Source organism: Macaca thibetana, chromosome 4 (genome assembly GCF_024542745.1).
Source record: "Macaca thibetana thibetana isolate TM-01 chromosome 4, ASM2454274v1, whole genome shotgun sequence".
Lineage (NCBI taxonomy): Eukaryota > Metazoa > Chordata > Mammalia > Primates > Cercopithecidae > Macaca > Macaca thibetana.
The window spans coordinates 43,620,912-43,641,194 of NC_065581.1; the positions used below are offsets into that span (position 1 = coordinate 43,620,912).

Sequence of the window (20,283 nt, forward strand, 5' to 3'; positions counted from 1 at the left end):
TTACACTCCTCTGTGATGGACAGGATAAAATGCTGTCAGGAGTTAAGGTCTGACATGTTTTTCTCCCTTCCAGCCAATCTATCCATTGTGACCTGGGAAGGCACCTCTCTCTTCCCTGGACTTTCATAGTATTCGACAGACACTTTTCTCTTCCTAACACAGTGCTGCTGCCTGCCTGCCTGCGCTGTCATTGAGAGCCATCTTTTTAGCCAGTAGTGGATGAAAATCCCTTTCTTGGTCCACGATTGCCCCTGGCTAAGCTGCAAACATGCTGGCTTAGCATAACAGGTGCCCGGACGAGGAGGGGCAGGGGAGCGTGCAGAGCGGGCACCTAATCTTATTAACCCATATTAAGGTTACTAGGGGTTTATTTACTGGCAGCTCAGTCCTGGGCTTGAAGCATGTTGTAAAGAAGTTGTGGGTTCTGGAACTGAGGCCAAAAATTCCAGGACACAGCTTCCCAAATATTCAGGATAGTCATCACCTGTTTCTTCACTATGGAGTGAGCATTTTAAAAATGAAAGTCCTAAGGCTCTGTCTTTACCCCTCACCCCTGTCCCAGGGCTATGCTGGCAGAACTTTAAAAGCTGGCTGGGCCAGGTGCAGTGGCTCACTCCTGTAATCCCAGCACTTTGGGAGGCCAAGGCAGGCAGATCACCTAAGGACAGGAGTTCGAGACCAGCCTGGACAACATGGCAAAACCCCATCTCTACTAAAAATATAAAAATTAGCGGGGTGTGGTGGCCAATGCTGTAATCCCAGCTAGTAGGAAGGCTGAGGCAGGAGAATCACTTGAACCCAGGAGGCAGAGGTTGCAGTGAGCTGAGATCATGCCATTGCAGTCCAGCCTGGGCAACAAGAGCAAAACTCCATATTTGGAAGGAAAAAAAAAAAAAAAGCTGCCTGGGTCGCTCAGGAGAACAGGATTTACACCAGCCCAACGAAAGACTGAAGTTACACACAAGCAAAAACCTGATAGTAGAGACTTCCTGGGCACTGGTAGGTGACCAAAAGGGATGGTCCAGGTTTCTCTAGCAACTACCGGCTACCTGAGAAGACCTGTTAAAATGCAGTTAACTCTAAGCCTGCTCCGAACCAATGAATGAGATATATTGTAGGGTCAATGCACTCTTGGGCCTCTCAACAACCTTCAGATGCTCAGGTTGTTCACATTTGCCCCTATAACCTGGCCCCGTAGGGATATTTCCCTGTTTGAGGAAATAATGTTTTGGCCAGAGGAGAAGAAAAAATGGCTTGGAGTTTTGCCTAAATTACTACATTAAAATTCCATGTATTCAGCTCTGGTTCAAACTCTAGCAAATGCTGAGATTATTTGGATATAATAATAGTCACTGCTATAATAGTCGCTGTTGTTACAGGTAAGAGATGGCCAGATGGAGTGATGTGATACACAGGCCATGTTTCTAACAATGATTGTTACCAATGCTTCCTTTTAGGGTGGGTTTCTTTTCCTTTTTGGCAAATACTAGCTGTAGTAGGGGATTCTGCGATACATGTTGAATGGGCTTAGTCATTTAACAGAAGTGATTTTCATACAGTATGAATTTTAATATCTGTTGACAGCTGTTAACAGCATAGTTACACTTGTGGGCCTAGAGCAGCATTTTCACCATGGTTCTCAGCACTCTTGAGAGACGGCGAGAGCTCAGGGACCTTTGCCAAAGATGTCTGGCTCAGCATTTTTTCAGTAGGGATCATTCCTTGGCCTCAATGAGACTCAGAAATCTAATTAAACTTGGGACCAACGTCTGACAGGGTGTCCAGACATCTTGGATCTGGTCTTCTGCTTGGGGGAATTAAGCCCAGAACATACCCCAGGCAGCACCAGAAGTCTTATTTTCTCTACACTGAAGTTCTTAGGACAGCAAAGAACCCAAACTCAGTCCAAAGTAACCTATTCCCAAACACCATCGGTCAGAAGCAGAGGTAAATTATCTACTGTTCCCTTTCTGGTTTTTGCCTTCTGGCTGTGGTCTCCAGCCAGGTAGGAATGAGCTCTCTTGAATATTCATCCAACTGGCGGAATTATGCTGGGCCCCGCCTTGGTCTGGTCACCAGGGTCTGGGAAGTCAGCAAAATCATTCCTTCCCCTGAAAGTTTCTCTTTCCTAAAGAAAGTGAAAACTCATGTATTTGCTAGCTCAGGAAGATGGGCTATCTCAAAGAATCTCCTTAGATGCAGAAGCATTCCAGAAATAGTGTTTTTCAAGATGGGTATCTGGGAGGGAAGAAACAGAAGAAGCTCCCAGAGAATTCCTTGCCCTTTGCTGTGGACAATTAGTGTTGTCCATAGGGCTGTGATGGCCACCTGTGTGGGTGTCCCTGGGCCCACCAAGAACTGAGGCCTGGTCTCCAAAGGGTGGACTCATGTCTGATTGTTGCTCCTCTTCCACAGCAGGGCAGCAGCCCACCCCAGTGCTTCCACAGATGAGCCACACGAGATCACCCGGCACCCTAGGGGTGGTGTGGTGCTGGGACACGCCAGCAGCCTGACTTCCTCAACCCATGGTTCACTCCAGACTCAGTGACCGAGGGCATGTGAATGGGACACAAAAGCAGGCCTTTCACTGTGTTTTTGGTAGGGGAAATAATCTCCTGCCTTGAAATTCTCTTGCGTCATGATTAAAGAATCCTGTTTAGAGCCCTCAATGCCTTAAGAGTCCATTATTCTTAGAAAAGTGTAACTTTCCCCCAACTTCTGGCATTAAGCAAATGGCCAACCTGTCAATCTTGGCATTGAAAAAAAAAAAAAAAAGACAACATGGCCATTTTTCAGACTTCTGTACTTATGCACCAAGTGACACTTTGGATATAGAGTGAAGCAACATGGAGCTCATAAGAGGTAAATTCTAAAAGGGGAGCAGCCCTTGGATACAGCCAGTGACTGTAGGGTAGGACTAAATAGCCATCTGAGAGAGCCCCTGAGTCACCAGGAGGGCATATCCTAGGGCAGCGGGCCTGAAGGGAGCTCACTCATTCACATTTTGGGTCAGTCATTCAACAACTGTGTGTCAAATGCTTTTAGGGACCCTAAACTTAAATTCCACCATCAGGGAGAGTCTCTGTGAGATGGTGCCCTCCTTGGGAGATTCAGACTTTCAGAGTTGGACGAGGGGGAGATCCGCGTTTCTTGAGTCCACTATTTCTCAGTGTTCGGGAAGGGAGGGGCCCCAGGGCCCTCAGCCAGCCTCTGGGGCCTGGCCTGCGTCTGCGCCCTCGGCTTCCACCTGGTTGCCCTTGCCCAGCTTCTTCACGCTCTCCAGAAAGGCCTTCCAGGTCTCTGGCACGCTCTTCTCCAGCAGCCAGCCCTCGCTCTCGCTCTCAGGTTCCTCGGGGTTGGACACACGGTCCAGTGACGTCTGCAGATAGCGCAGCCCAATTGTAATGGTCACCTGATGGCGGGAGAAGAGATTTAGAGACAATCTGGGAGAATCACTGGGAGCTGGATCATTCGGAAACCACAGGAGCCTCAAAATGAGGGTCCCAGAGAGGACTCAACCTGAGCACTGTGGAATGTGGATTGGTGACAGCCTGCCCCACGCTGCCCTGCCCTCAGTGCTCAACACACCTGACTCTTCCAGCCTCATCTCAGACCCCTCTCTTCCTCCCTTTCCAGCCACCCTGGGCTGCTTTGGGTTCGCCCATGCCCCATACTCTCTCCTCTCTAGGTCTTTACCATCTGCTATGTTCTGCCTAGAACCTTGTTCCACTCCATGTTCATCTGTTAATTCATCTTCAGCCCTTGGTGAGCTCCCCTGCAGCTCATCCTCCCTCCCCACCCCCTCGGGTCGCCCCCATCCCAGGTGCATTAATCCTGGGTTCCTTCACCTCGGTGCCCCTCTACACTCTGTCGCTTGGCACATATTGTGTGGTTCAGTAACTTCTTTGGGTGGAATTAAGAGGTCACCTCTTTTCTGCATCTGCTGTGTGGTACTTTTTTTTTTTTTTTTTTTTTTTTTGAGACGAGTCTCGCCCTGTCACCCAGGCTGGAGTGCAGTGGCATGGTCTCAGCTCATTGCAAACTCTGTCTCCCGTGTTCAAGGAATTCTCGTGCCTCGGCCTCTTGAATAGCTGAGATTACAGGGGCCTGCTACCATACCTGGCTAATTTTTGTTTTTGTTTTTTTTTTGTTACTGTTGTAGATAGGTGGTTACCCCATGTTGCCAGCTGGCATTAGGTGCACAGGCAAGGTGACTCATTTAAAGGAATCTTTGGGAATCTCCTCAATGGAAAAAGCTTCCTCACCAAAAGTTCCTGGCTTTGTACATTGGGATTTTGAAGTTTGGATTTTCTGCTCTCAAGGTAGCTAAAAGCACGTACCCTGAGTCACCGTGCCACCTCATTTACTAACAGTCTCTCATTCAACTCCTAGAGCAGTGCCTGGCATACAGGTACATGTTTAAGAAATATCTCTGACCACACATGGTGGCTCACGCCTGTAATCCCACCACTTTGGGAGGCTGAGGCCAAGGCTGGTGGATTACTTGAGGTCAGGAGTTCAAGACCAGCTTGGCCAACATGGCAAAACCCCATCTCTACTAAAAATACAAAAACTGGCTGGGCATGGTGGTGCACGCCTGTAATCACAGCTACTTGGGAGGCTGAGACAGGAGAATCACTTGAACGAGGTGGAGCTTGCAGTGAGCTGACATCATGCCAGTGCACTCCAGCCTGGGCGACAAAGCAAGACTTTGTCTCGAAAGAAAGATCTCTCAGCCAGGTGCAGTGGCACCCACCTGTAATCCCAGCACTTTAGGGGACCAAGGCAGGAGGATTGCTTGAAACCAGGAGTTAGAGAGCAGCCTGGGCAACAGAGCAAGACCCAATTTCTACAAAAGACTCTATGGAGTGTGACTCAGGGCACCCGCTTGCAGCTACTCTGCGTGTGCCTATAGTCCCAGCTACTCAGAAGGCTGAGGTGGGAAGAGCCCTGAGCCCAGGAGTTTGAGGCTGCAGTGAGCTACAATCATGCCCCTGCACTCCAGCCTGGGCGACACAGTGAATTTTTCTTCTTGTCTCTAAAAAAAAAAATAAACAATTTAAAATAATAAAAATTAAAAATGAATATCTCTTTTACCAAGGAGTAAATTCAGCACACTCACTGAGGATTTGCTTACATTGCAAGCCCTATAGTTTACAGAGGAACTGAGCGTTGCGGATAAGATGAACCCACACATTATTAGACTAACAGGTAAATGGGGGCCAGCATCTCAAGAAGCCCAAATCCAAACAGTACCCATTTCCTGAACACCTGCATATGCTGTTCATGTTGCCTCCCAATAGTCCCCAAAGCTAAGTGCTGTCACCCCATATAACAGAGAGGTTAAATGCATTACTAAGACCTCAGTACCAAAAAGTGGGGACACAGGATGAACCTCCAAAGCATGCTAACTAAAAGAAGCCAAACGTAATATGGGTATATTTATATGAAATGTCCAAAATACATAAATCCAGAGAATAGTTGTCAGGGGTTGGGGGCAGGTTGGGAGGTGGTGACTGCTTCATGAGTGTGAGATTTTCTTGGGGGCTGATGGAAATCTTTTGGAACTAGGTAGAGGTGGTTGCACAACATTGTAAATCAACTAGATGACACCAAATTGTTTACCTTTTATAAATCTCACCTTAAATTTAAAAAAAAAAAAAGTGTCAGTTGTGTGCGGTGCTAACGCCTGTAATCCCAGCACTTTGGGAGGCCAAGGCGGGAGGATCACGAGGTCAGGAGATCGAGACCATCCTGGCTAACACGGTGAAACCCCGTCTCTACTAAAAATACAAAAAATTAGCCGGGCGTGGTGGCACATGCCTTTAGTCCCAGCTATGGGGAGGCTGAGGCAGGAGAATCACTTGATCCCAAGAGGGGGAGGTTGCAGTGAGCCAAGATCATGCCACTGCACTCCAGCCTGGGCAACAGAGAGAGACTCAGTCTCAAAAAAAAAAAAAAATTTAAGTGGTGGGAAAGAAACCAAAAACTAAATAAATGAATAAATAAATACAAAAGGTGGAGGCACTGGGTGGGGTTCAAGCCCAGGCTGATCTGACTCACAACCTCACTGAAGGCTGTTTCCAAGGAGGGAGGCATGCTCTCTCCAGGCCTGGCTCCGCCCCCATTAGACCGGAAGGGGCCAGAGGCTCTCCCTACCCCCACCCCCAGCTGGCCCAGGGCCTACCTCGAAGAGCCAAATGAGGAGTGTGACGACCCCCATGGAGTTCATGAGGCTGCTGTAGTAGCTGAGCAGGGCAGCCCTGCAGCCACGCACCCACAGGTTGAGCTCCTCCGTCTGGTGGTCGTAACTGTAGTGTGCTGAGTTGTTGGTGATCTGATACTGGATGCAGGGCCGTGGCGAGCTAGGATTGCAGCAGCTGAAGGGGACGCCATCTACCAGGTACCGCCCATCCACGTTGCTCTTGATTCGACTGGAAGGGAAAGAGACAACTGGAGATGGGCTTCCTGGGCTTCTCACCAGGGGCCACTTCCTCCCATCCCCTGCCTCTGGAAGCTTGGAATAGTCATTCACTCACACGCTTGGTATATATTTGCTGTGCACCTGCTACATGCCAGCCACTGTTCTAGGCACTGAAGACAAAGCAATGAATAAATGCCCCTGCCTTCCTCGACCTTATGGTCTAGAGGGTTGAGGCAGATGGTAATCCAAGACTCAAGTCAATAGGGAATACAGAAATTCACCCAACCACTCTGTGCTGCCAGGCCCTTTCTTGGGGCCATGCCTGGAGGGGAGGAGGAGCAGCAGGACAGGAGCTGTTGATGGACAAGCATCTGGCTGCCACTGGTGACGCCCCAGCTCCCTCACCAACCTCATCTCCCCCTTACAGGTCACTGGTGGCCAAGGCCCTTTCCAGCCAGGTGTTTCCAGAAGGCCTGCTCAGGCCTAGGGCCTGTGCAAAGGCAGGGGATGGAGACCCGAGGCAGGCACAGTCCTTGCCCTCAGAGGACTCCACCCCCAGCCAGGGGGGAGCTCCTGACTCACCTAAGGGACACAACTGCAAGCAGGTTCTCCAGGCTGATGGGCGGGGCTCCCAGCATATCTTCTGCACTTCTAAATTTGTTTGTATATTTATTTAGAGCTTACTATACATTCACACAGGTTCAGAATTCAAAAGGGATCTTTACAGTGAAAAGTCTCCCCTTCCCCTCAGACAGGCTGGGTATGTTCTACCTGACCTGGGTGTGATTACCCAGGTGTTTCATGTGTCAAAACTCATTGAGCTGCACACTTGGGATTCGTGCATTTGGCTGGGCATGGTGGCTCAAGTCTGTAATCCCAGCACTTTGTGAGGCCAAGGCAGGAGGATCGCTGGAGCCCAGGAGTTCAAGGCAGCAGTGAGCTATGATCACACCACTGCACTGCACTCAGCCTGGGCAACAGAACAAGACTGTCTCTTAAAAAAAAAAAAAAGATTTGTGCACTTGACTGTGTGCTTGTCATCTAAATAAAAAGTTGTGGGCACGCCTGTAATCCCAGCACTTTGGGAGGCGGAGGTGGGCAGATCACGAGACCAAGAGATCAAGATCAAGAGACCGAGACTGTCTCTCGGTCAAGAGATCGAGACCATCCTGGTCAATATGGTGAAACCCCGTCTCTACTAAAAATACAAAAATTAGTTGGGCGTGGTGGCACGCGCCTGTAGTCCCAGCTACTCAGGAGGCTGAAGCAGGAGAATCACTTGAACCCGGGAGGCAGAGGTTGCAGTGAGCCGAGATCACACCACTGCACTCCAGCTGGGGCGACAGAGTGAGACCCCGTCTCAAAAAAAAAAAAAAAAAGAAAACAAAAAGTTGCGCGTAGGCCAGGTGCAGTAGCTCACACCTGTAATCTCAGCACTTTGGGAGGCCCAGGTGATTAGATGACCCGAGGTCAAGAGTTCGAGACCAGCCTGGGCAACATGGTGAAACCTCATTTCTACAATTAATAAAAATACAAAAAAATTTGCCAGGCGTTTTGGTGCATGCCTGTAGTCCCAGCTACTCGGGAGGCTGAGGCACGAGAATCACTTGAGCCCGAGATGCAGAGGTTGCAGTGAGCCAAGATCACACCACTGTAGTCCAGCCTGGGCGATAGAGTGAGACTCTGTCTCAAAAAAAAAAAAAAAAAGAAAAGAAAAGAAAAAAAAGTTGCAGGTGAACAATGTGTTACATAATAGACTTTTAGAACATAATAGAGAGCATAATTGTTTCCAATAGAGATTATTTTAAACAATGTTCATTGAAATGGTCACGAATCTCTTAAAAGATGTCCATGTTTCGCTTCTAAATAAAATCTCTTTAATACAAAATTCCTCCCACTCCTCATCTCTCAGCCTCCAGGTCCTGACCGCTGTGGCCAGCTCCACCAGAGAGAGGCTCCATGCATGGACAAGCAAACATGTTTTCATTTTTCCTGTTCTCTTTTTATTACTGCAAATGAGAACATTATATACATACTGTCTTGAACCTTTCTTTTTTCCCTTAGCAATATCTTGGAGATCTTTTTTTTTTTTTTTTTTTTTTGGCAGGGGTGGGCGATGAAGTCTCACTCTGTCACCCAGGCTGGAGTGCAGTGGTGCACCACCACACCCAGCTAACTTTTGTATTTTCAGTAGAGACGGGGTTTTGTCATGTTGGCCAGGCTGATCTGGAACTCCTGACCTCAAGTGATCCGCCTGCCTCAGCCTCCCAAAGTGCTGGGATTACAGGTGTGAGCCACCACGCCCAGCTGAGATATTTTCATATCTGTCAGTGGAGTGTCTTGGATTTTTTTTTCTTTTTTTTTAAGAGCTGCATGGTATTCCCATTGTGTGGATGGCACATGGGTCCTAGCCAGTTCCATACTGATGGAAGTTTCAGTTTTCCCAGTCTCTCATTAATACAAACATGGAAATCAGTCATTTTGCATATTGTGACTATACGGAGCAGGTAAATTCCTGGAAGATGGATCCTGGCATCAAAGGGTGATCTTGCCAGATACCTGCCATATTTCTCCACTGGTCTGTCCTGCGGGGGGCTGAGCGGGGAGGGGGCGGTTCACAAACCCAACCAGCCAAGCTTAGGAGAACCCGTCCTCCACAGCCGCATCCACACAGATCAGACTTTTGATCTTTGCCAACCTGATCTTTAGAAAACAGTATCTCGGGGTTGTTTTCATTTCCATTTTTCTCATTACGAGTGAAGCTGAGCATCTTTTGGTGTGCTCAAGGACCACAGGCGTTCCATTTCCATGAAGCGTGTTGATTTCCGTCTATTATGATTAAGACTTTCTAGGAGGGCTGCATGAGGTGGCCTGGGTCATGGTAAACATGTTTCCACGCGCCCTGTAATCCCTGCCCTCTACTTCATGGGCAGAACACACTGCCCAGAGACCAGATGGCCCTGGGTGGCATGGAGAGCACAGGTTGGTGATAAGAGCAGGACAGCCTGGGTTTACTCCTGGCTTGCCCGCATGCCAGCTCCATCCCTCTGGACAAGTTCCTTAACCTCTCCCTGCCTCTACTTCCTTATATTTAAAACAAAGTTGACACGAGGATTGCATGAAGTGATACATGTAAGAGTGCTTGAAGAGTGCTGGTATTAATACATAGTAGCCATGCGCTGTGAGCAAAACCACCTCACCGGGCAGCTGGCCAAGCAAGAGCCACCAGGGGCCGAGCTCTGAGTACCTGGGAGCTGACATCAGGTTGTAAGAACAGAGCCCGCCACGCGATATCATATCACGGGAGAGCCCTCACTGGGGAGTTGGCAGTGCAGGTTCTACCAGCTGTGGTGAAGAAGCTGTCGGCTCCTTGAGGGCAGGATCGTGTGGGGTACCCTCCGTAGTGGTCCCAACACGGAGCACCTGCCGGCTGGCACTGCCTGCCCACCGCTCAAAGCCCCACTCCAGCCACGTGCGTGGGGAAGGCAGAAACTGTGTCTTGCTCAGCTGTCCCTCTGCAGCCCCTCGCTGGGGGGCACCGGGCTGTGGGTGACAGAATTGGGGCAGGGGTGGGAAGACAAGCTGGAGCAGTGTGGGAAGGGCCTTTGGCTTGGGCCTCCGGCTTCCCTGAGGGCTCCCTGAGGACGGGCTGTGTCTCCCTTCAGACTGGGGACCCCTGAAGATAGGGCTGCATGTCCCCTCAGACTGGGGCTTCCTGAAGACAGGGCTGCGTCTCCCTCACACTGGGAACTTCCCAGGGGCAACACAGGTCAGCCTGGGGGAAAAGGCCGAGCTTGGTGAACGCTGGGACTTGCCTGGGTCACCAGCCTGGGAACCCTTGGGGTCTCTCACTTCTGGAGCTATCCCTCCCCCACTCCAAACATCGTCTTGTTTACTCAGTGCTTGCCCTCATTCCAACCACAGATTAAGGCTCCTCTCACCCTCTTAAGACAAAGCCAGGCAGAGGAGAGCGCCTTAGTGGTGAGCCGGCTATTTATATCACAGCGTGTTTCCCAGGCTATGAATTTCACTCTGCAGTAGGGGAGGAGTCACTAGGGTTTGAAAGGGTCTTGAATAAAATAAGGCCTATGTTCTAGGCCACTCTCCCATAAGTAAGGCACATAGAGCCTGGGAAAATGATCATGTCTGAGTTTTTCTGGAAAAACCAACATAATTTAGTAAGTGAATCAAATCAGTAAGGCCAGTCATAGGACAATGGGCAGGGGTATACCTGACAGGGGGTCACCCCAAGCAGGACGCTGGCTGAGGGACACCTGTGAGACCTTGAGAACTGGCCTAATCTCTCTGAGACTGAGTTTTCTCATCTAAGAAATGAGATTTTAAACACTTGACGGGATGGTGGACATTAAATGGGACCACATGCGTAGAGCATTGGGTACACACTATGTGTTTAGTATGCTTTGAAGATGGCTTTTTTGGGTAGTGCTGTGGTTTGAATGTGTCCCCCAAAGTTCCTGTGTTGGAAACGTGAGGCCCAGCATGACAGTGGCGAGAGATGGGACCTTTGAGAGGTGACTGGATTACGAGGGCTCTGTCCTCATGAGCAGATTAATGCCATTATCACAGGAGTGGGTTCCTGAGGAAAAGGATGAATTCAGGCCCCTCAGCAGATGCGGCCCCACCACCTTGGACTTCCCAGTCTCCAGAACAGTAAGAAATAAATCTCGCTTTTTATCAGCTTTCCAGACTCAAGTATTCTGTTACAGCAGCTCCCAGTGAACTAAGACAGTAAGTCACTGGGCGTAAGGTAGTACAGACAGTGAGGGGTGACATGAGGAGAAGACACAGCCCCGTCCTCAGACAGCCCCAGTCTGTGGGAGACACAGTCCTGTCTTCAGAGACCCCCAGTCTGTGGGAGACACAGCCCCGTCCTCAGGGAGCCCCAGTCTGAGGAAGACACAGCTCCGTCCTCAGGGAGCCCCCGTCTGAGGGGAGACGCAACCCCATCCTCAAGGAGCCCCTGTCTGAGGGGGAAATGCAGCCCCGTCCTCAGGGAGCCCCAGTTTGAGGGGAGACACAGCCCTGTCTTCAGGGAACCCCAGTTTGAGGGAAACGCAGCCCCATCCCCAGGGAGCCCCGGTCTGAGAGGAGACACAGCCCCATCCTCAGGGAGCACCCCCAGTCTGAGGGGAGACACAGCCCCATCCTCAGGGAGCACCCCCAGTCTGAGGGAGACACAGCCCCATCCTCAGGGAGCCCCAGTCTGAGGGGAGACACAGCCCCATCCTCAGGGAGCACCCCCAGTCTGAGGGAGACACAGCCCCATCCTCAGGGAGCCCCAGTCTGAGGGGAGACACAGCCCCATCCTCAGGGAGCCCTGGTCTGAGGGAGACACAGTCCCATCCTCAGGGAGCCCTGGTCTGAGGGGAGACACAGCCCAGCCCTCAGGAAGCCCCAATTTGAAGGGGAAACACAGCTCTGCCTTCAAAGAGTTCCCGTCTGAGAGGGGAGACACCCAATCTAGCCAGGTTCTAATCTTCTTCCCGAGATGTCTACGAATTGTTTAAGAAGAGCAAGCAGGTACCTGTATGTAGTCTGTGGGTTCCCTGGGAAGAATGGTGAACAGCGAAAGCTTGGTGCCAGCTTCTCCCTCAGACTGGGGACCCCTGGCTAGGCCTTCCTGGCTGGTAGTCCCTGGTTCCAAAATGTCTGAGCTCCCTCATGCTCTACCTCTCACCCCAAGATACTACAGCTCTGCTCATCCTGCGACCTTTAAAAGAAGTGTTGTAAACTGACTGAAGACCTCATGTTCTTCCTCATGTGCTCCGGTAAGATGCACAGAGCGGCAATGTAGGAAATGTTCTTGCCACAGCTGAGCCTGATCCAACCACACCTAGACCCAGACTACTGGTTTATGAGGAAATACAGGGAACAGAAGAACAAGTTAAACAACACCACTTGACTGCAATTGCCCATTTCCAAACTATGGGGGATTCTGCAGGAGAATCCCAGTTTCTCTTACATACATGGCATGAAAAAGGGGCCAGTTTCTTAGTAAAACAGATGGGAAACCAAACAACCAAATGCAAAGCATAAACTTGGTTTGGATCCTAAATTGACCAACTGTAAAAAGCATTCCGAGACTATCAGGGAAAACTGAACATAGACTGGGTATTGGTTGATATTGCCATTAATTCTGTTGACTGTGACTGGTCTTGTGCTTATGTTCAGCAGAAACAAAAGGGCAAAAAACAAATAAAGCCTCTTTGTCTGTTGGAGATGCCTATTAAAGTATTTATAGGTAAAAGGAAAGTATGTCCAGGATTTGCTTTAGGATATTCAGAAGGGGAGAACGTGTTTGGGGGAGGGTAGTATATATGAAACAGGCAAAATGTTGATATTTGTTCCTAGGTGATGGCTTCTTGTCTTTGGGTTTTTAGTTTTTGTTTTTGTTTGAGACAGAATTTCTCTGTTGTTGCCCAGGCTGGAGTGCAATGGTGCAATCTCGGCTCACTGCAACCTCTGCCTCCCAGGTTCAAGTGATTCTTCTGCCTCAGCCTCCGAAGTAGCTGGGATTACAGGCACTCGCCACGACGCCCATGCCCAGCTAATTTTTTTTTTTTTTTTTTTTTTTTTTTTTTTGTATTTTTAGTAGAGACAGGGTTTCACCATGTTGGCCTGGCTGGTCTTGAACTCCTGACCTCAGGTGATCCACCCCCATCAGCCTCACAAAGTGCTGGGATTACAGGCGTGAGCCACTGTGCCAAGTCTGTTTTTCCCTTTTGGGGGTTTTTTGTTGTTGTTGTTGTTTGTTTGTTTGTTTGTTTGTTTGAGATGGAGTCTTGCTGTGTCGCCCAGGCTGGAGTACAGTGGCACGATCTCGGCTCACTGCAAGCTCCACCTCCCGGGTTCACATCATTCTCCTGCCTCAGCCTCCCAAGTAGCTGGGACGACAGGTGCCCGCCACCACGCCCAGCTAATTTTTTTTGTATTTTTAGTAGAGACAGAGTTTCACCGTGTTAGCCAGGATGGTCTCAATCTCCTGAGCTCATGATCTGCCCGCCTCGGCCTCCCAAAGTGCTGGGATTACAGGCATGAGCCAATGCGCCCAATCTGTTTTTCCCTTTTTCTAAGAGACCTTGGGCTCAAGTGATCCTCCCACCTCAGCTTCCAAGTAGCTGGAGTTACAGGTGTGTTGCCACCACACCTGGCTAGGTGATGGCTACATGGGAATTAATTATACTGAACTCTTTAATTTTGTAAAAGCTTGAGTTTTTTTCTATAATAGAAGTTGAAAATGCAATAAAACAAGATAAAAGAGCATCAGTTGAGAACTACAGGCCTGGCACGGTGGCTCTCACCTGTAATCCCAGCACTTTGGGAGGCCAAGGCGGGTGGATCACCTGAGGTCGGGAGTTCGAGACCAGCCTGGCCAACATGGTAAAACCCTGTCTTTACTAAAAATATAAAAATTAGCCAGGTGTGGTGCTGGGCGCCTGTAATTTCAGCTACTCGGGAGGCTAAGGCAGGAGAATTGCTTGAACCCAGGAGACAGAGGTTGCAGTGAGCCGACATGGTGCCACTGCACTCCAGCCTGGACAATAGAGTGAAAGTCCATCTCAAAAAAAAAAAAAAAAAGAGAGAGAGAGAGAGAACTATACATCTCTTTCACTGACACCTTGCTCTGAAAAGAGAGAGTCAATGAGGGAGATAGCATTTCTGGATTTGGCTCCTCCCTCTGAGAGCCTCCTCCAAGTGTAGCAGAAAGTGTGTCCCCCTCTTCCTGGCCCACCCAGGACCACCAGGCCAGGGGAGCGAGATGAGATGTGGGAGGTTGAAGCCCAGTGACAACCCCATTTACCACAGGCCCTGCAGAGCCCAGGATGGTGTTCCTAGTTTCTGTGGGGCCACCTCGTGATTATTTAAGATGTTGGCACAGAAGCACTGGAATCCGAACCTAATCCATTCATGTTTTCCAACCCTGCATCATCTCTGTCCACTCCTTTCCCTGTCCTTCTGGGAGAGGAAATGGAGAGCAAAAAGACAGGGAAAGGTTGGGAGCGGTGGCTCACACCTGTAATCTCAGCGCTCTGGGAGGCCGAGGCAGGCAGATCACCTGAGGTCAGGAGTTTGAGACCAGCCTGGCCAACGTGGAGAAATCCCATCTCTACAAAATTACAAAAATTAGCTGGGCATGATGGTGGATGCCTGTAATCCCAGGTACTCAGGAGACTGAGGCAGGAGAAGCACTTGAACCCGGGAGGCGAAGGTTTCAGTGAGCCGAGATCGCGCATTGCACTCCAGCCTGGGTGACTGAGCAAGACTCCATCTCAATAAAAAATAAAAATAAAAATAAAATAAAATAAAAAAAAGAGAAAGACAGGGAGAAGAGGGAGAAAAGCAAGACTTCCCCTACCCCAAGCAGCCTGGATAATTTGAGGCTTCTGTCACTCAGTGAACAAACATTCATTTAATGCCGAAGGTATACAAGAGGTACTTTAACATCACTGGGAAACAGCAGAGTAGGGTGAAAGGAGCAGAATTAAAATCTGGCACGCTGTATAATGGAATATTATTTCACCATAAAAAGGAATGAAGTTCTGATATATGCTACAACGTGGATGAACTTTGAAAACACTATGCTAAGTGAAAGAAGGCAGACACAAAAGGACAAATGTTATATGACTCATTCATATGAAATGTCCAGAACAGGGAAATCTATAGATATAGAAAGTAAACGAGTGGTTACTTAGGGCTAGGGGGAGGGGAGGCTAGGGAGTAAAGCTAAACAATGCAAGGTTTCCCTTAGAAGTGATGAAAATGTTCTAAAATTGATTGTAATGTTGGTTGTCCAACTCTGTGAATATACTAAAAACCATTGAATTGCATACTTTTAATGGGTACATTGTTTGGTATGTGAATTATATCTCAATAAAGCTGTTTTTTCTTTTTGTTTGAGACAGGGTCTCACTCTGTTGCCCAGGCGGGAGTACAGTGGTGCAATCACAGCTCACTGCAGCCTCAATTGCTTCGGCTCAGGTGATCCTCCCACCTCAGCCTCCCGAGTAGCTGAGACTATAGGCACACACCACCACACCTAATTAATTTTTGTATTTTTTGTAGGGATGGGGTTTGACCACGTTGCCCAGGCTGGTCTCGAACTCCTGGGCTCAAGTGATCCATCCGCCTCAGCCTCCCAAAGTGCTGGGATTACAGGTGTGAGCCACCACAAGTGGCCGAAACTGATTTTTGTTTTGTTTTGTTTTGTTTTGTTTTTTGCCTCCCCCACTTCCTATTGTGTGATCTTAGGCACGTCCCTTAACCTCCTGGGCCTCAGATTTCTCATATGTAAAATGGAGATAATAATACCAGCTGGGCACAGTGTCTCACTCCTGTAATCCCAGCACTTTGGGAGGCTGAGGCGGGTAGATCACTTGAGGTCAGGAGTTCAAGACCAGCCTGGGCAACATGGTGAAACCCCTGTCTCTACTAAAAATACAAAAATTAACCGGGCGTGGTAGCACACGTCTGTAATCCCAGTTACTCAGGAGGTTGAGGCAGGTAAATCGGTTGTACCCGGGAGGCAGAGGTTGCAGTGAGCCAAGATGGTGCCACTGCACTCCAGCCTGAGCAACAGGGCAAGATTGTCTCAAACAAACAAACAAACAAACAAACAAAAACTAAAAAAATTAAGACAAAAACTTCCCAGGAGGGGTTTTGTGCAGGATAAATTTGGGTCTTTTTTCTCTCCCAAATGACTTGGCAACATGGTCATAGGCAGGCTGGGGATGGGGTGCAGTCACTGGGCTACTCCCCTGAGACAGAGCAGCCAAAACTCTTGTAAGGCCAGGTGCCGTGGCTCACACCTGTAATTCCAGCAATTTGGGAGACTGAGGCAGGCGGATCACTTGAGGTCAGGAGTTCCAGACCAGCCTGACCAACATGGTGAAACCTTGTCTCTACTAAAAATACAAAAATTAGCCAGGTGTGGTGGCATGTGCCTGTAATCCCAGCTACTCAGGAGGCTGAGGCAGGACAATCTCTTGAACCCAGGAGGCGGAGGTTGCAGCAAGCTGAGATCGTGCCACTGCACCACAGCCTGGGTGATAGAGTGAGACTCCATTTCAAAAAACAAAACAAACAAACAAACAAAACTCTTGTAAATTCCCATAAAAATATGGAATTGTTTCTACCTGATCTTATTCATTAGATCAGGAACCTTCAGGAGCCAGCCTGGATCTTAAAGATTCCTCTGAGAAATCTCCCAAACCTGCCCACCCCTCCATGCTTACTGAGGCTATGCACTCTATCCTCAGGTTCCTGGGGGCCCCAAGGTGGGGCACAACGGGGGAGGCCAGAATGCAGGCACCCAGCTCCTCCTCTCAGGAGCTGGACTGAAGATGCCAGAAGGTGAAGACCTCAACCTTCTCTAGCCCAGTCTAGTGAAGTGCCCACTGCACAGAATGGAAAGTTATTCCAGGGACAGAGCCTGCAGAAATGCCTGGAAATCGTGGCACCACACACTGCCCATGCCCCGTCTGTGTCAGCGGAGGATCCCTGTGCATTTTCTCCAGGCTATCCGTGCTCAGACCAGCTCACTTCTCCTGGGATTGCTTCCCCACAGTCCTCAGGTCAAGCAGGAGAAAGAGGCTCACCCCAAACTCTTTGTTGGCTCATCCAAATTTGATGGGGAGAGGAGAAACAAAAAAAAGGAGAATTCTGCCTGGCATGGTGGTGGGTGCCTATAATCCCAGGTACTCTGGAGGCTGAGGTGGGATGCTTGCTTGAAACCAGGAGTTCAAGACCAGCCTGAGCAACAGAGTGAGACCTCATCTCTCTTTTTTTTTTTTAAGAAAATAATTTTTTTTCTTTTTCTTAAGGCAGGGTCTCACTCTGTCACCCAGGCTGGAGTGCAGTGGCGCAATCTTGGCTCACTGCAACCTCGAACTCCCAGGCTCAAGTGATTCTCCCACCTCGGCCTTCCAAGTAGCAGGGACCACAGGTGCATGCCACTGTGCCCTAGCTCTTTTTTGTTTTGTTTTGTTTGTTTTTGTTTGGTTGGTGTTTTTTCTTTTTTTGAGATGGAGTTTCGCCCTTGTTGCCCAGGCTGGAGTAGAATGGCACCATCTCAGCTCACTGCAGTCTCCGCCTCCCAGATTCAAGCAATTCTGCCTCCGCCTCCCAAGTAGCTGGGATTACAGGCATGTGCCACTGAACCTGGTTAATTTTTTCTTTTTTTTTTTTTTTCTTTTTTTTTTTTTTTTGAGACGGAGTCTTGCTCTGCCCAGGCTGGAGTGCTGTGGCGCGATCTCGGCTCACAGCAAACTCCGCCTCCTGGGTTCATGCCATTCTCCTGCCTCAGCCTCCTGAGTAGCTGGGACTACAGGGGCCCGCCACCACGTCCGGCTAATTTTTTTTGCATTTTTAGTACAGACGGGGTTTCACCTTGTTAGCCAGGATGGTCTTGATCTCCTGCTCATGATCAACCCGCCTCAGCCTTCCAAAGTGCTGGGATTACAGGCGTGAGCCACCGCACCCGGCTAATTTTGTATTTTTAGTAGAGACAGAGTTTCACCAAGTTGGTCAGGCTGTTCTCAAACTTCTGACCTCAAGTGATCCACCCGCCTCGGCCTCCCAAAGTGCTAGGATTACAAGCGCGAACCACCTCACCAGGCCTTTTTTTGTTTGTTTTTTGTAGAAGTGAAGTCTTATTATGTTGCCCAGGCTGGTCTTGTACTCCTGGCCTCAAGGGATGCTCCTGTCTCAGCCTCCCAAAGTGCTAGGATTACAAGCATGAGCCTGCACCTGGCCAAAAATTTCTTTTAAAAAGATCTTGGTGGCCAGGAGCAGTGGCTCACGCCTGTAATCCCAGCACTTTGGGAGGCCAAAGAGGGTGTATCACTTGAGGTTAGGAGGTCGAGACCAGCCTGGCCAACATGGTGAAACCCAGTCTCTACTAAAAATACAAAAAAAATTAGCTGGACCTGGTGGCGGGCACATGTAATCCCAGCTACTTGGGAGGCTGAGACAGGAGAATCAATTGAACCAGGGAGGCAAGGATGCAGTGAGCTGAGATCGCACCATTGCACTCCAGCCTGGGCAACAAATAAAAAAAGAGAAGGATCTTGTTGGATGATAACCTCCCTCTCCCTGCCCTTTTGCCGGCCTCACGTCTTTGCCATCAGAATCCTAGCCCCGGGGGTGTGCCGAGATAATCCAGAAGGTAAATGCTTACCATTTCTCAGTGCTTGTGATCTCAAAATATATATATATATGTAACTTACATTTTTCATGGATGGGTTTTGGAGAGCTAGCTTTGTCATGTAAACTTACTAAACCTCGGTGGCTCAAGCCTGTAATCCCAGCACTTTGGGAGGCCGAGGCAGGTGGATCACGAGGTCAGGAGATCGAGACTATCCTGGCTAACATGGTGAAACCCCGTCTCTACTAAAAATACAAAAAACTAGCCGGGCGAGGTGGCGGGCGCCTGTAGTCTCAGCTACTTGGGAGGCTGAGGCGGGAGAATGGCGTGAACCCGGGAGGCGGAGCTTGCAGTGAGCCGAGATCACGCCACTGCACTCCAGCCTGGGAGACACAGCGAGACTCCGTCTCAAAAAAAAAAAAAAAAACTTACTAAACCTTCCAAAATGAAGCCGTGAAAACGTGAACAGAAAAATGTTTTAGTTTTCCTTGGAGGTGGGAGTAGGTGCCATTCCACAGTCTCTCATTCAGTCCTTCTTTCATTCCTTCTACCAACTTTAGACAAGAGCTGTGCTCTCAGGCACTGCCCCTCAGGCAAACCCAGCTCTGAGCAGCTTTCTGAACATAACCCCAGGAGCCTCACTTCCCTTGTGGGCCTTGTTCAGTGATGATTCATGTGAAAGTCTGTGGGACTGGGTGCGGTGGCTCATGTTTGGAATCCCAGCACTTTGGGAGGCTGAGGCAGGAGCATCACTTGAGCCCAGAAGTTTAAGACCAGCTTGGCCAACGTGATGAAACCCCATCTCTACTAAAAATAGAAAAATTAGCTGGAGGCTGGACAAGGTAACTCATGCCTGTAATCCCAGCACTTTGGGAGGTCGAGGCAGGTGGATGATCTGAGCTCAGGAGTTCAAGACCAACCTGGGGGCAACATAGCGAAACCCTGTCTCTACTGAAAATACAGAAAATAAGCCATATGTGGTGGCTCGCACCTGTAGTCCCAGGAGACTGAGATGGGAGAATCACCTAAGCCTGAGAAGTGGGAGTTGTAGTGAGCCTGGATAGTGAGACCATCTCAAAAAAGTGAGACCCTGTCTCAAAAAAAAAAAAAAAAAAAAATTAGCCCAGTGTGGTGCCACACACACCTATAATCTCAGCTGCTTGGAAAGCTGAGGCACGAGAATAGCTTGAACTCAGGAGGTGATAGTTGCAGTGAGCCAAGATTGTGCCACTGCACTCCAGCCTGGGCAATAGAGTGAGACCCTGCCTCAAAATAACTATTAATTAATTAATTAAATAAAAAGAAAAGTCTGTGGGAAATGATAATGTGATCCTCTCTCGGCAAAGGTGGCCCTATCAGGCTATACCCTTGGAAGAACAGGCAGCCCACTGAGGTATGAGGTCACCGGAGGTTTTGAAAAGGAGAAAAGCATTTCAGTTCTTTTTTTTTTTTTTTTTTTTTTTTTTTTTGAGACGGAGTCTCGCTCTGTCACCCAGGCTGGAGTGCGGTGGCCGGATCTCAGCTCACTGCAAGCTCCGCCTCCCGGGTTCACGCCATTCTCCTGCCTCAGCCTCCCGAGTAGCTGGGACTATAGGCGCCCACCACCTCGCCCGGCTAGTTTTTTGTATTTTTTAGTAGAGACGGGGTTTCACCGTGTTAGCCAGGATGGTCTCGATCTCCTGACCTCGTGATCCGC

General features: G+C 49.2%; 1 protein-coding gene across 2 annotated transcripts in view; it reads right to left on the reverse strand.

The window, feature by feature from the left end:
• Window positions 1-1,548: 1,548 nt before the first annotated feature.
• Window positions 1,549-20,283, reverse strand: part of PRPH2 (peripherin 2) — a 52,517-nt gene continuing 33,782 nt past the window's right edge. The window contains exons 2-3 of one of the 2 annotated variants that reach the window (XM_050787051.1): window positions 6,188-6,434; window positions 1,549-3,412 (exon numbers count right to left, since the gene is read on the reverse strand). In XM_050787051.1, the coding sequence (XP_050643008.1) occupies window positions 3,200-3,412; window positions 6,188-6,434 (460 nt within the window). In that variant the 3' untranslated portion in view covers window positions 1,549-3,199. Of the gene's footprint in view, window positions 3,413-6,187; window positions 6,435-20,283 lie in introns of those variants that run through there. The other variant, XR_007724880.1, reaches the window with a different exon arrangement.